The sequence below is a fragment of the Taudactylus pleione genome, unplaced genomic scaffold (genome assembly GCF_031769625.1).
Source record: "Taudactylus pleione unplaced genomic scaffold, aTauple2 ptg000051l, whole genome shotgun sequence".
NCBI lineage: Eukaryota > Metazoa > Chordata > Amphibia > Anura > Myobatrachidae > Taudactylus > Taudactylus pleione.
Window position 1 is genome coordinate 2,061,314 of NW_028284453.1, and position 15,403 is coordinate 2,076,716.

Genomic DNA, 15,403 nt, shown 5'->3' on the forward strand with positions numbered 1-15,403 from the left:
GAACCATAATGCTTCAGTGGCTGAAGTAGGGGAAAAGATAGAAGGATGGGTTTTCATGGCTGAACCAAGTGAAATGGTTCTCAGGTCTAGGGGAATGGGTCCAGGAAGTGATCGCCAGCATAGGCAAATTCTTAATCCTTATACTGATTGTCATCATAATAATTGGCTTATGTGTACCGTGTGTTCCTATTGTGTTGAAGTGCAGAAAATGTAAAAATAGAGTAAAACGAAAGAACGAAATTATGATGGTGGCTAGTATGAATACCGAGGTAAATACAGAACTGCATTACAACCCTGAGCTAGGACCTACCATCATTTAATGTATTATATTTAGCCATGCATAAAAATGTATTATTGAAATGTTATTTTTAAAACACCTCAGATAATGTAAAGTCTCAATTCCCCTTCAAGACTGCTTTTATAAGACTGGTGCATTCCCACACCTTTCACATGATCTTCCAAATCCGCGGAGTGCGTATAATAGTAGTTTTATGTCCCCACTCAGAGACACATTATTGATGGATTAATAACCACCTTGTGCAATCCCATAATAACACTAAATAATATGTAAATGTAAGCCTAAATTAAAATTCCAACAACAGATTGTGATAGCATGTTGTTTGCTATCAAAGGGTGGACTGTCGAAGTTGGATAATTGGCTGAGACAAGATCAATTTAAAATTGAATCGCAGCGATGCCATCTTGCAACAGGCCACAAGACACCATCTTGGAAATGAGATCGCAAGACGCCATTTTGCGAAAGCCGCCTAAGCGCCATTTTAGATAAACTTACACTTTAGTACATGTGGCGATATTACTATTAGCAACATGCGATTGCATCTTTCACCATTTCTCATACACACAGTAATACACACAGTAATACACACAATTGTGCTGTTAACTAGTCGCATGTTAGCGAATGCATAGGACTTTGTATGAAACCGCTGTTTTATTAGCTTTATGCGCACGCATCTGCCCCAAGATAACTAGCGTCCTTATATCAAACCCCGCATACTCACACATTACATATTCACACATAAGGTTTAATAAGCTTTAAAGTATAAGATTTAAGTTGGTTCAGTTAGTATAAATGCTGTGAAATAAAGATATTTGATAACTAAGGTTTTATACATGCTAAGTAAGCCGTGTTTGGTTTCGTACTGATGCGTACTCTTTCAACAGAATTCCAGTATTATCGGTGTGGAGATCGCATCATGCATTCTCAACTTATGGACTGCAGAGACTTCAAGCAACAAAATGTATATTATGAACAACTGTTAGGATGTTGCATGGGGCGGGAGGGTCAGAGACCCCCAGTTGTTAGAGGCTGGGATGAGTCTATTTGAACCAGCCTGTTAAACGCTCTGTAACAGATGCTCCCCCCTGGGAACCAATGGCATAAGCAACAAACTTCTCTATTGTCCTGTCTATTCTGGGGGGTATAAATATGTGTGCTCAAACAACGGGTTTTTAGTCTTCGTGCTGAATGCTGAATGACGACAGGGTTTCTTGCTGATGCCTATCATCTGGTCCAGAAGCGCTGCGTATGTATACTGTACTTGGGTCTGTATAATTCCTTTGTGCCGAATTGTGTCTGGATCAATAGCGTGTAACTGACTGTACTTTTTTCACTTGAATAATACTTTGTGCTTTGGAACCACATGTTCTAAGTCTGGAGTCTCTATTTACTGTATGACTGCGTACACAAATTAGCGTCATCCTTAGAGGTTTATAGGTAGGATTTTAGAAGGTACAGGCAGGGGTATATAGAGGTTCAATTTCAGTATCGTTAAAGGGAACCAGTTCCATTGGCAGCCATACATGCCCAGGCCATAACACTACCACCACCATGCTTCACTGATCAGGTGCTATGTTTTGGATCATGAGCAGTCCCTTTCCTTCTCCATACTCTTCTCTTGCCATCACTCTGGTACAAGTTGATCTTTGTCTCATCTGTCCATAGGATGTTGTTCCAGAACTGTAATGGCTTTTTTAGTTGTTGTTTGGCAAACTCTAATCTGGTCATCCTGTTTTTGTGGCTCACCAATGGTTTACATCTTGTGGTGAACCCTCTATATTCACTCTTGTGAAGTCATCTCTTGATTGTTGATTTTGACACATATACACCTACCTCCTGGAGAGTGTTCTTGATTTGGCCAACTGTTGTGAAGGGGTTTTTCTTCCCCAGGGAAATAATTCTTCTGTCATCCACCACAGATGTTTTCCGTGGTCTTCCGGGTCTTTTGGTGTTGCTGATGTCTCCGGTGCGTTCTTTCTTTTTAAGAATGTTCCAAACAGTTGATTTGGCCACACCTAATGTTTCTGCTATCTCTCTGATGGGTTTGTTTTGATTTTTCAGCCTAATAATGGCTTTCTTCACTGATAGTGACAGCTCTTTGGATCTCATATTGAGAGTCGACAGCAACTGATTCCAAATGCAAATGTCACACCTAGAATCAACTCCAGACCTTTTACCTGCTTAATTGATAATGAAATAATGAGGGAATAGCCCACACCTGTCCATTAAATAGCTTTTGAGTTGATAGTCCCATTACTTTTGGCCCCTTATAAAGTGGGAGGCACATATAGAAACTGTTGTAATTCCTACACCGTTCACCTGATTTGGATGTAATTACCCTCAAATTAAATCTGAAAGTCTGCAGTTAAAGCACATCTTGTTTGTTTCATTTGAAAGCCATTGTGGTGGTGAATAGAGGCCAAAATATGAAAATTCTGTCAATGTCCCAATGTTTATGCACCTGACTGTATATATGTAATATATATATATATATATATATATATATATATATTGTGATAGAAGCACTGGAGAAGTTAGGGATGGTGTGTATATGTGTCCCAGATTCCAGTAATATGTGTTCTAAAACCCTCAGGAGAAGTCTGTTTTGCTAACAGACCAGAATGTTGGCTTTGGTGAAAAGCCAGAATGGGTCCTGGGGGTGTGGATGTGAGGAGGGGGAGGGCTCCATCCACAAGCCACTTCAGGTTTTGGGCATTTCAGCCTGGAAGCAGGCTCATTAGGGCTTTCACCTGAAAGTGGCCATTATAAGCTCTGTTCAGTTGCAGCTGAGTGTCTCCTACCTGGGGAAGGAGGCATGCAGGCTAGCATGTCCAGAGAATAGTTAGGGAAATGGGGAATCTGGGAAAACTTCTGCACCAGTTGGTATACTTAGTTCTGATTCTTATTTAAACTCCAAATTAAAGAATTAACCAATTATAGCCCATATTCAATTTGAGCCGAGCCTGTTTTGTAGGCGTTAAAGTACCACATGCGTGCACACGTATCCCCGTTTTCATTTAGAAAGTAGGTGAAAACGGCACCCGGCGATACTTGGATTGGCGAAAACAAACGGGAATTTTTGGGAAATAATTGTAGGACCCCCCTAAAGATGTCCAGACCTTGAGGATCACTGCTTGCAGAAGAAAGTCGGGGTTTTTAAATAGTCGCGGCAGGTGTTTTTTTCCCGACTTTGAAGAAGTGATGCAGAAGAGCTTTTAGCTTTTTTTTTCATTTTTAGAAGTGATCCCATCAAATTTGGGGTACATGAAAATGGGTACTAGCATATTTTTAAGTCCCTAAAGGTAATTTTATAAAATCTGCAAAAATACATCTTCCGCTACTCTGCGCAATAAAAAAAAACACCTGCCACATACTTGGGGACCCCACCAGTATTAATTTTGTTAGCTTGGCCTTTTGTTTGACAAATTTTTTTGTCACCCCCCAAATTTTTTTTTTTTTGGGGGGGTTTCCTGATTTTTTTTTTTAGCATTTTGTTTGGAACATTTCGTTTTAAGGGGGCATTCCCAAAAGTACAGGCTATTTTTTATAAGCCTGTACCCCAAACCTTGAACCTTGACCCCATTTACGAATAAAATGGGAATTTTCGGGAAATATGCCTGGGACCCCCCTAAAGATGTCCAGACATGGGGGATCACTATGGGTACCCCTGTTTTTGCCTTGAAAAGAAAGTCTGGTTTTTAAATAGCTTTGCCAGGTCTTTTTTCCTGCCGTGGCTATTAGAAACCCCGGCTTCCTTCAGGAGAAAAATATGGGGGTACCCATAGTGATCGACCATGTCTACACATCTTTAGGGGGATCCTTGGACTATTTTCTGAAAATTCCCCTTCCGTTTGTACCTGTAAAAAAACGGAATAAAAGTTTTAAAAAAATTGACATAGGGTCTCCCCCCAAAAGCCAAACCAGCCCCAGGCTTGGCAGCCAGTACAGGTTTATAAAAATATGGGGAACAAAATATGTAGGGTTCCACCGTATTTTAGAAACCAACACCAGGCTGCAGGGACTAGTGCTTGTTTTAAATATAGGGGGCAAAAAAGACGTGGGGTACCCCCTATATTTAAAACCAACACCAGACCCAACCGACCGGGGTGTAATGCCACAGCCTGGAGACCCAATCACCGGGGCTCTAGTTCCAAAGCATTACACCCCAAGTTGGTCAGCGCAAGCCGGTGATCTTGGGGGAGTCGGGGACCCCCCAAAGAAGGGTCCCCCCTCTCCCGAGTACCACAGGCTTACGCTGAAGCCTGGGTCTCATCCCCATACCCCTGGAGCGGTGGGTATAGGTGTAATAGGGAGGCCAAATAATGTAAAACTATTGTACTTTACAGTGGAACTACAAGTGCCAGCAGACATGCGGCACCTGTAACTTCACTGTAAAATAAATGGTTAAAAAAAGACAACACACACACCGTGTCCAGTATAACTTTATTAAACACACCTACCCATTCACACATACTTACCTATACCAGATGTTCGGTCCCCTTGTCAAGTAGAAATCCATGATGAGTGGCTCTGCAAGAAAGATTTCATACTCACCTATATCCTGCACTGGTCTCCGCAGTAATCCATGGCATTGTCAAAAAAAACAAAAACGAATTGACCCGAACCACGCTTTAACTATCAGTATGTGTGTTGCCACACATACTGATTCCTCCTGAATGGCAGCTGCCATCACTGAAAAAGGCATTGCAGTCCAGTGAGCCAATCAGTGGCCGCACTAAGTGTAGAGCGGCCGCTGATTGGCTCCAGCAACTGACAGTTCAAAAGTGGGCTGACTCACCCATGTGGGAACTGTCAGTTGCCGGAGCCAATCAGCAGCAACTGAAAAGGAGAAAAAGGGGTCAGCACATACTATGTGTCTAATCATCCATTAAACACCCCTAGAAAAATAGGTGAACTACAGTAAATCAATGTATTTGTTCATCCTCAAACTAGGTAGATGGAGATGTATGTATATCTTAGCATTCAAGAGGATTAAGAGGACACACCATATAGATAATATATATATTCTCACTGGAATTGTGAGTCACATATAACACCAATGTGTGTCTCCTCTATCAATGGATATGAAAGACTTAGTGATGCTGGTAGAGGTGAATCAATTAATTTTGTGTATCAATAACCATGTTAGCGTGGGTAATAAGTAATATTCCCACTGCCAGCTGGATAAACAAATCACACTGATGCAGTACTGATATAACCCACTAACAAACTGAGTGGTTACTCTACCAAGTAACTTATATCTGCACTACCACTGTATGTGCAGATCGTATTCACCTATGATATATATCTACTGTCTCAATGGATCTAGTTAAATAAATACAAGTTGACTTATCTAAGTGTTGTCACTTTGTATGTGAATTGCATTAAACACTGACCAGGGTATATATAACCTCCCTTGTTAAAAGAGCTAACGTTATAGTTTTACTCGAGATTAATAACTTGAATCTGTGTATTAATGCTCACATTAATATGGACAGTGAAGGATATTGCCACTGCCAAGTAGATAAATAGATCACGTTTATGTGATTGTATATATCTCCTTTCTCATTAAATATAGTTAGCGTTATTGTATTGCCAAAAATGGCTCACTGAATTCCGTGTATCAGGTGACCACATTAGAGTAGGCAGTGATAAGTATTCCCACTGTCAGCTCAATCAGCATATCACATCTTTACAATGCAGGCAATTCAGACACAATCAGCAACAATAGTGGACAGTGTAGTTAATGAAGGTTGGAATGTATGAGCACATTTACAATTAAATAATCATGACTAGAGAACACAGCACTGAGTAGTGAAAACTACTCTACATGCCGACGTACATTTCACTACTAAAGTTTTTTCAAGGCAACCCGAGTTTGCCATGAAGCTGTTTTATATTCAGAATAGGGAACCTATCATGAGGTCCCTCCAAGTCACATGCTATATTTTACCAATAAGAGATACTTAAATGGATAACCAGTCAACCTTAGTTATAAATTGTCACATGTATGGGCATCCTCCAATCGGATTTTATTGCCTGAATAAATAGAAGAAAAAGAGTGATTAATTCAGTGTATACTGCTGTATTATAGAGATCTATAGAGTAATGAAGAGTAAGGTATATTATGACAGAAGGTAATAGATGGCATCAATCTGAAGAATGTATTTGTGCACACATACATCGTCTACTGCTATACTGTGTAACAATTAGTATATTAATACACAGATTGTTTACTGGGAAACATTAGTAAAATAAAAAGTAATCATAATCTTTTCAATTAGACCATACAAATTACAGTGACTACTGCCAAATAATCTGGTAATATTAATGAAATCATTATAATAACTGGAGTGGATGCTATATATATATATATATATATATATATATATATATATAACATCCATAGTGTACTGAATAAAATTAGTATATAACATAACAGTAACATAATAGAATATGGCAATATGATATAAAGATTAATACAGTAACAAGACATTACAGAAAAATAAAAAAAAATGATATTTGGAAAAGAAGAAAGTGAAAAAATATATGATTATTGGTGCACACTAAAATAAGATGAAGACCAAAAACATCTCCAATACATAGTGAAGTGAATGAAAATTGGTGAGAAATAAATACCAAGAAAATCGTGTGAGAAAATGTGAATGGTGTGCAATGTGTCGTAATCAATTAGGAATGTGATAGTGGGTACCAGAATGTGGTGATTAATGTGACTGGAAGCACCCTAATGGTAGTGGTTGACGGATAATATGTGAACAGTCCAAAAATTGGGAAAGTGATGTAAAATAAATTAAATGTATGAGTAATACAACTTGTGTCATTATTATTTGGAAGTGTTACGAATTTTTTTTTATTAAAAAACGGGGTGATCTATGTGAAAGGAAACTGCCTAATACTGGTGATTAACACCGAATAGTAAGTGATAATTAAACTGGGTGAGTAAGATTGTTGGTATCAAAAATAAAATGAAATTATCTATATTCTGCAATTGATCATAAAATAAAAAATAATGATATAAATCTACATCTAAATTAAATAAATTACTGCTTAATTGATTAAGTTAGTCTAAGATAAATGCAAATAAAATGTTAGGGAAAGCATAACTTTATGCTCTAGAAGAGACTGATAGAGGTGCAATAATATTTTAATATTAAGACCTATTATCATAAAACCGTTTCAACAGGATGAGATTGTAAAACAGTTGTTCCCGACTCCACTGGTATCCACAAGACATGTCTGTGGTCCGTGTTATTATCCATCCGTAAATAATCAGAATCAGCAGATAAAAAATATCCATTCAGATGAGCTGACCCCCAATGATATTGGGGAACAATATTCATCACCCCTGAGGTGGCATTGGGGATAAATAATTACAACCCAATGATTGGAGCATAATTAATGCTCCTCCAATTACCTACATTATGAGTTATGAATTATATTTAGCAGTATATTATACTAAATCATCTCTATTAAGAATAAGGAAAATATATACCTTAAAATATAGGTAAGTTTGAAAAGTTTAAATATATAACACTTCATAAACAAAATTGGGAGATTAAACCAGTAATAATGAGAAGAGATGTGGAGGGTACTATGAATATGTTAGGGTCCAAACAGATGATATCTACCCTCCAGTATATGGTTAATACATACATTAGTTTGTCTCTTCATATAAGGAATAAGGGTTCAAATAAATTCCCCCTAGATGTCTAATTAGAGAAAAGGCAAGAAACTATTAAATTCATTAAGACCATTGGGATAAACACTCTTCATCAGGAAGATTATTTTTGTTTCGAATTTCAGGAGTTCCTTATCCAGGTCACCACCCCTCACGCCCAGTTGAATCTGTTTGATACCGAAAGCTTGTAGACCCTTAGGATTCCCTCCATGGAATTGTAAAAAATGCTTAGCCACAGGGGTAAGGGTTTTGAATTTGGCTTTATCGTTACTGGCATTTTTAATACTGTTAATATGCTCCAGTATTCTGACCTTTAAGGGTCTGATCGTTTTGCCGACATATTTCTTATCGCATGGGCATTTCAAGAGGTACACTACTCCATATACCCTTTAAGGTAGCTGGCAAGTGAGAACTTTGAAATGTAGGATGCTATTGGTAGCAGTAGGTTTTCTGTATATATCGGTGATGATATGGCCATCATCCCTAATTTGAATGGTCAGATCCAAAAACTGAACTGAAGATTGACTGGCCTCTCCTGTGAGTTTCAGATTAAGGCTATTGTTGTTAAGTTTACCTATAAATGTCTCACCATCCTAGAGTAACAAAATATCATCTATATACCGCAGGTACATGAGAATCTGATCTGTAAATTTCTCATGACCCTCCATGAAAATGTGTTCCCTTTCCCACCACCCCAGGTAGAGGCCAGCGTAGGTAGGTGCACATGCTGTACCCATAGCTGTGCCTCTAATCTGGAGGTAGAATTTATTTTCACACGTAAAGAAATTTTTTGTAAGTACAAACTCCAATAATGTGAGTAGGAAGGATTTAAGTTCTTGATCCCTACTCATATCAAGGAAATATTTAACAGCCTCCATTCCTTTCTTATGGTGTATGCTGGTATAAAGACTTTCTACATCATAGGTGGCTATCCAAGTCCCTGGAGTAACAGTTAGATTGTGGAGTTTATTTAACACGTCCATGGTGTCCTTAACATAGGAGGGTAAAACAAGAACATATTGTCTGAGATATTGGTCGACAAATATGCTTGCTTTCTCTGTTAAGCTACCTTTCCCGGATACAATTGGATGGCCAGGAGGTATTCTATCATTTTTAAGGATTTTTGGTAATAGACATAATGTCGGTACTTTGGGACTCTCCACTTTAAGAAATATGTAGTCTTTTCTGGATATAATTCCATTGGCCAGGGCCTGGGATAGCAAGTTTTTATATCTCACTAGATAATCTTGAGTAGGGTTAAATACAAGTTTTTTATAGCACTGGATATCATTCAGCTGTTTGTTTAATTCATTGACATATAAAGTCCTAATCCATAATACCACATTACCTCCTTTATCGGATGGTTTTACTATGGTATCTTGCCAATTGGATATTTGGTACAGTGCTAGTCACTCCCTGTTTTGTAAGGTTATCTGGGGTATTAGAATTCGTATGTTCTAAAATGAGTCTGTCAAAATCTTTAGAAACCAAGTCCATAAAGACTTTCACAGGAGGACAGATTTTTAAATCCAGAAAAAAGACTGATTTAGGTTAATTAGAGAATGGTCCAAGGGCCTCAGGTCTGGTGATATCATTCTAGTTTCTCCCAACTCTAGATCTTCCAAAATTTCAATCATATGCATGTCATCTTCCGAGAATTCTGTGGTAAGGGGATAGGAATTGTCCAGCGATGGATGATCTTGTTTGTTACAAAAATTTTTTTTAATAAGATCTTTCTGGTAAAAAGCTGGAGATCTTTCTCACAGTCAAATCTATCAGGTAATTGGACTGGGGAAAAGGAGAGGCCTTTTGATAATAGGGATACTTGATCATCGGTGAGGGACCTGTCTTTTAAATTGATGACCTTGAGACATTTTTCATTGGATTTTATTATATCCTGTATTTCCGTAACTCCCTCGTTTCCTCTGGCCATCCTCTCATGTCTTTCTTTCTTCTTCCCCCTCCTCTTGCCCCTTCTGATCTTGAATTTCCTACTTCTAAATTGTTCCTGATTTCTTTGGTGGTGCGGTCTAAAAAAGTCTGACTCCTATCTGGGTACAGTATATGGGCAGAACTTTCACCCTCTGAGGAATCAATTTCTGAAGTAGAGTAATCAATGGGATGCGTATACCTAATACGTTGAGTCTGATTCCTCCAACGGTACACATTATTTTGTGAAAAATCTAATTTGTCTCTCTGAAGTTTCTTCTTTTTCCTCTCAGTAATTCCAACCTCAATATCCTCCACATCCTTCTTATATTTATTATAGGTTTTCTGAAAGTTGTCTAAGGTTTCACATTTTTTAAGTTTATCCCCCAATCTTTTAATCTCATTGGTATATTAATTTAATAAAAGTTCATCATGTTTGATTAGAATTTGAATTAAAGCATTAGAATATTGTGTCAGAACATCCCGGAATCTTAAGGACCTTTTGGTTCGGAGCCACTAAACATCTCTCAGGAAAACAATTTATCCATCCAATGGTTCATTTAGTTGTAAAAGTCGTAAGCATGGGCATGTCAATACATGATTCCAACTAAATTCTACTGTGATAATTCCAGAAAAAAAATGGAACATTCAGAATTACATTAATTGTAATTCGGTTGGAGTAGTGTACCTCTTGAAATGCCCATGTGATAAGAAATGTGTCAGCAAAACGATCAGACCAATAAAGGTCAGAATACTGGAGCATATTAACAGTATTAAAAATGTCAGTAATGATAAAGCCAAATTCAAAACCTTACCCCTAAGGGTCTACAAGCTTTCAGTATGAAACAGATTCAACTGGACATGAGGGGTGGCAACCTGGATAAGGAACTCCTGAAATTCGAAACAAAAATGATCTTCCTGATGAAGAGTGTTTATCCCAATGGTTTTAATGAATGTAACAGTTTCTTGCCTTTTCTCTAATTAGACATCTAGGGGGAATTTATTTGACCCCCTATTCCTTATGTGAAGGGACAAACTAATGTATGTATTAACCATATACTGGAAGGTAGATATCATCTGTTTGGACCCTAACATATTCATAGTACCCTCCACATCTCTTTTCATTATTACTGGTTTAATCTCCCAATTTTGTTTATGAAGTGTTATATATTTAACTTTTCAAACGTACCTATATTTTAAGGTATATATTTTCCTTATTCTAATTAGAGATGATTTAGTATAATATACTGCTAAATACAATTCATAACTCATAATGTAGGTAATTGGAGGAGCATTAATTATGCTCCAATCATTGGGTTGTAATTATTTATCCCCAATGCCACCAGGGGTGATGAATATTGTTCCCCAATATCATTGGGGGTCAGCTCATCTGAATGGATATTTTTATCTGCTGATTCTGATTATTTACGGATGGATAACAACACGGACCACAGACATGTCTTGTGGATACCAGTGGAGTCGGGAACAACTGTTTTACAATCTCATCCTGTTGAAACGGTTTTATGACAATAGGTCTTAATATTAAAATATTATTGCACCTCTATTAGTCTCTTCTAGAGCATAAAGTTATGCTTTCCCTAACATTTTATTTGCATTTATCTTAGACTAACTTTATCAATTAAGCAGTAATTTATTTAATTTAGATGTAGATTTATATCATTACTTTTTATTTTTTATTTTCTGATCAATTGCAGAATATAGATAATTTAATTTTATTTTTGATACCAACAATCTCACTCACCCAGTTTAATTATTACTTACTATTCGGTGTTAGTCACCAGTATTAGGCAGTTTCCTTTCACATAGATCACCCCGTTTTTAATAAAATTATTTTCGTCACACTTCCAAATGATAATGACACAAGTTGTATTACTCATACATTTAATTTATTTTACATCACTTTCCCAGTTTTTTGATTGTTCACATATTATCAGTCAACCACTACCATTAGGGTGCTTCCAGTCACATTAATCACCACATTCTAGTACCCACTATCACATTCCTAATTGATTACGACACATTGCACACCATTCACATTTTCTCACACGATTTTCTTGGTATTTATTTCTCACCAATTTTCATTCACTTCACAATGTATTGGAGATGTTTTTGGTCTTCATCTTATTTTAGTGTGCACCAATAATCATATATTTTTTCACTGTCTTCTTTTCCAAATATTAATTTTCTATTTTCTGTAATTTATATGTTTTTGTTACTGTATTAATCTTTATATCATATTGCCATATTCTATTATGTTACTGTTAAGTTATATGCTAATTTTATTCAGTACACTATGGATGTTATATATATGTATCATCCACTCCAGTTATTATAATGATTTCATTAATATTACCAGATTATTTGGCAGTAGTCACTGTAATTTGTATGGTCTAATTAAAAAGATTATGATTACTTTTTATTTTACTAATGTCTCCCAGTACACAATCTGTGTATTAATATACTAATTGTTACACAGTATAGCAGCAGACGATGTATGTGTGCACAAATACATTCTTCAGATTGATGCCATCTATTACCTTCTGTCATAATATACCTTACTCTTTATTACTCTATAGATCTCTATAATACAGCAGTATATGCTGAATTAATCACTCTATTTCTTCTAATTATTCGGGCAATAAAATCCGATTGGAGGATGCCCATACATGTGACAATTTATAACTAAGGTTGATTGGTTATCCATTTAAGTATCTCTTATTGGTGAAATATAGCATGTGACTTGGAGGGACCCCATGATAGGTTCCCTATTCTGAATATCAAACAGCTTCATGGCAAACTCGGGTTGCCTTGAAAAAACATAAGTAGTGAAACGTACGTCGGCATGTAGAGTAGTTTTCACTACTCAGTGCTGTGTTCTCTAGTCATGATTATTTAATTGTAAATGTGCTTATACATTCCAGCCATCATTAACTACACTGTCCACTATTGCTGCTGAGTTGTGTTTGAATTGCCTGCATTGTAAAGACGTGATATGCTGATTGAGCTGACAGTGGGAATACTTATCACTGCCTACTCTAATGTGACCTGATACACGGAATTCAGTGAGCCATTTTTGGCAATACAATAACACTAACTATATTTAATGAGAAAGGAGATATATACCATCACATACACGTGATCTATTTATCTAATTGGCAGTGGCAATATCCTTCACTGTCCATATTAATGTGAGCATTAATACACAGATTCAAGTTATTAATCTCGAGTAAAACTATAATGTTAGCTCTTTTAACAAGAGAGGGTATATATATTCTGGTCAGTGTTTAATGCAATTCACATACAAAGTGGCAACTCTTAGATAAGTCAACTTGTATTTATTTAACTAGATCCATTGAGAGAGTAGATATATATCATAGGCAGTGGCAATATTACTTATTACCCATGCTAACATGGTTATTGATACACAAAATTAATTGATTCACCTCTACCAGCATCACTAAGTCTTTCATATCCATTGATAGAGGAGACACACATTGGTGTTATATGTGACTCACAATTCCAGTGAGAATATATATATTATCTATATGGTGTGTCTTCTTAATCCTCTTGAATGCTAAGATATACATACATCTCTATCTACCTAGTTTGAGGATGAACAAATACATTGATTTAGTTCAGCTAATTTTCTAGGGGTGTTTAATGGATGATTAGACAGATAGTATGTGCTGACCCCTTTTTCTCCTTTTCTTTTTAGAATATAAGATTACCTGCGTATACCATCACTGCCGCCCACATTGATAAAGTAGTGATCCACGATTTAAGCTATCACGATTCAGTAATATAACAATAATTAGATAATTTACATTTATCTAATCAATCCTTGTGATTAGTACAGTGCAGAGTGTAATATTCAGCCAAATTTTTATTTGAAGAATCTGCTATTTTACTTCAGGAACTTCCATGAATGGAATTAAACTACAGTGATTATTACAACACCATTGCCATCTAGTGGTGTACACATAAACATACTGACTTGCTTGTGGTGATTCAACTTGCTAGAATGTTTACCCATAGAGGAACTGTTATCAAACAGATACTATTGTAGCAGTTGGAACTGCAACCAGCTTTTCTCATTGCTTTAATACGCTAGTGGTGTGCACATTAATCCTATTTGAACCTATCATAGTTTTATAGGATTCATTAGAGGCTAATCAAAAGGGTGTATGTGGAATGACCAACCTATATATTCATTGATACATTTATTTATACAGAGACACTAGACACAAGTAATTTTATTTTATTTATTTTTAATTCACAACTTTATTGTTATCAGCATATTTCACTTCATGAAAGTTTTGATATTTTAAATACCTCTAATAAAAGTTATATTTTATAATAATCTAAAAGTGCGCCAGCGAAGAGGACATTCTCTCCCTTTTCTCTTCTTTCCATTAGCATGTCCAGAGACACTGTATGACAAATCCTGTGAGTACTGTGCATATGCTGTTATTGATGGTGAGGGCAGTAGGCCCTACCAGTCTGATAGTGAGGGTACCTACTGTTTAGTTAGTGCCCAGACAGGCTAGGACTTTTGTTTATGTTTTGTTATATTTATCTGGCACAATAAAGACTGGCGCCGACCAGTTTGTACGAGATGCCACAGACTTGTGTCCTGTTTCTACGGCTGCTGTGTGTATAAAGAGGGAGTCCATCTACCCCAGGAGAGGGACCCCTATCCCGACCGTCACAATATTTATATACAGTGTATATATATATATATATATATATATATATATATATATATATATAATTCGTGTTCACCGGCGGTACTCACTGGACTTGTTTACAGCAATGGTAAATAAGGAGACACTACTCCATAGATACGATTAACGTTTCAGTTGTTTTATCAACTTTCGTCAGAATTAAACCAAGCAATACAAAAAAGCTTACCTTTGTAGTGATACCCCATCACCACGTTGAACGCGTCTTCCCAGGTCCGGGCGCTACCAGATGACGTCACCAGCTGGCGACGCGCATTCCCTGGCGCCTCACATTCCCGGGAGGTTGCCAGGCAACCAATCATATGCAAACACCACAAAGTGACTGATCTAACAAAAAATAAGTAGATCATGGCAATTAGGCAGATATTGACAAACTTATAAATCATCAATGGTATATAGAAATAAATGATCACCAACAGGACTATCTCAGGACAATAACCCATATAGTCATAGAATATATATGCTGTGCACTAAAATATTTATAAGACATAATTCATGCTCCACATATCACAATTATTCTAATAAACCAGAAAAATGCATGTCCACGGTATACACATAATATTAGCATCTAATTGCATGCTTGAAAAAAGCAGTGCATCAATTTATAAAAAACAGTTTTAATTTAACTGCTCATTGAGCCCATTGGGCACTACAGTATTCAGGCGGTGTATCCACCTTGCCTCCATTTTAAGGAGTAATTAATATCTATCACCA

The 15,403-nt window shown here is 36.7% G+C and overlaps 1 protein-coding gene across 1 annotated transcript in view; it reads left to right on the top strand.

The window, feature by feature from the left end:
* Positions 1–10,766: 10,766 nt before the first annotated feature.
* The window catches only part of LOC148535443 (cell adhesion molecule CEACAM5-like), a 257,680-nt gene continuing 253,043 nt past the window's right edge, over positions 10,767–15,403 (top strand). The window contains exon 1 of the mRNA XM_088462611.1: positions 10,767–10,881. Within this exon, the coding sequence (XP_088318737.1) occupies positions 10,767–10,881 (115 nt within the window). The remainder of the gene's footprint in view (positions 10,882–15,403) is intronic.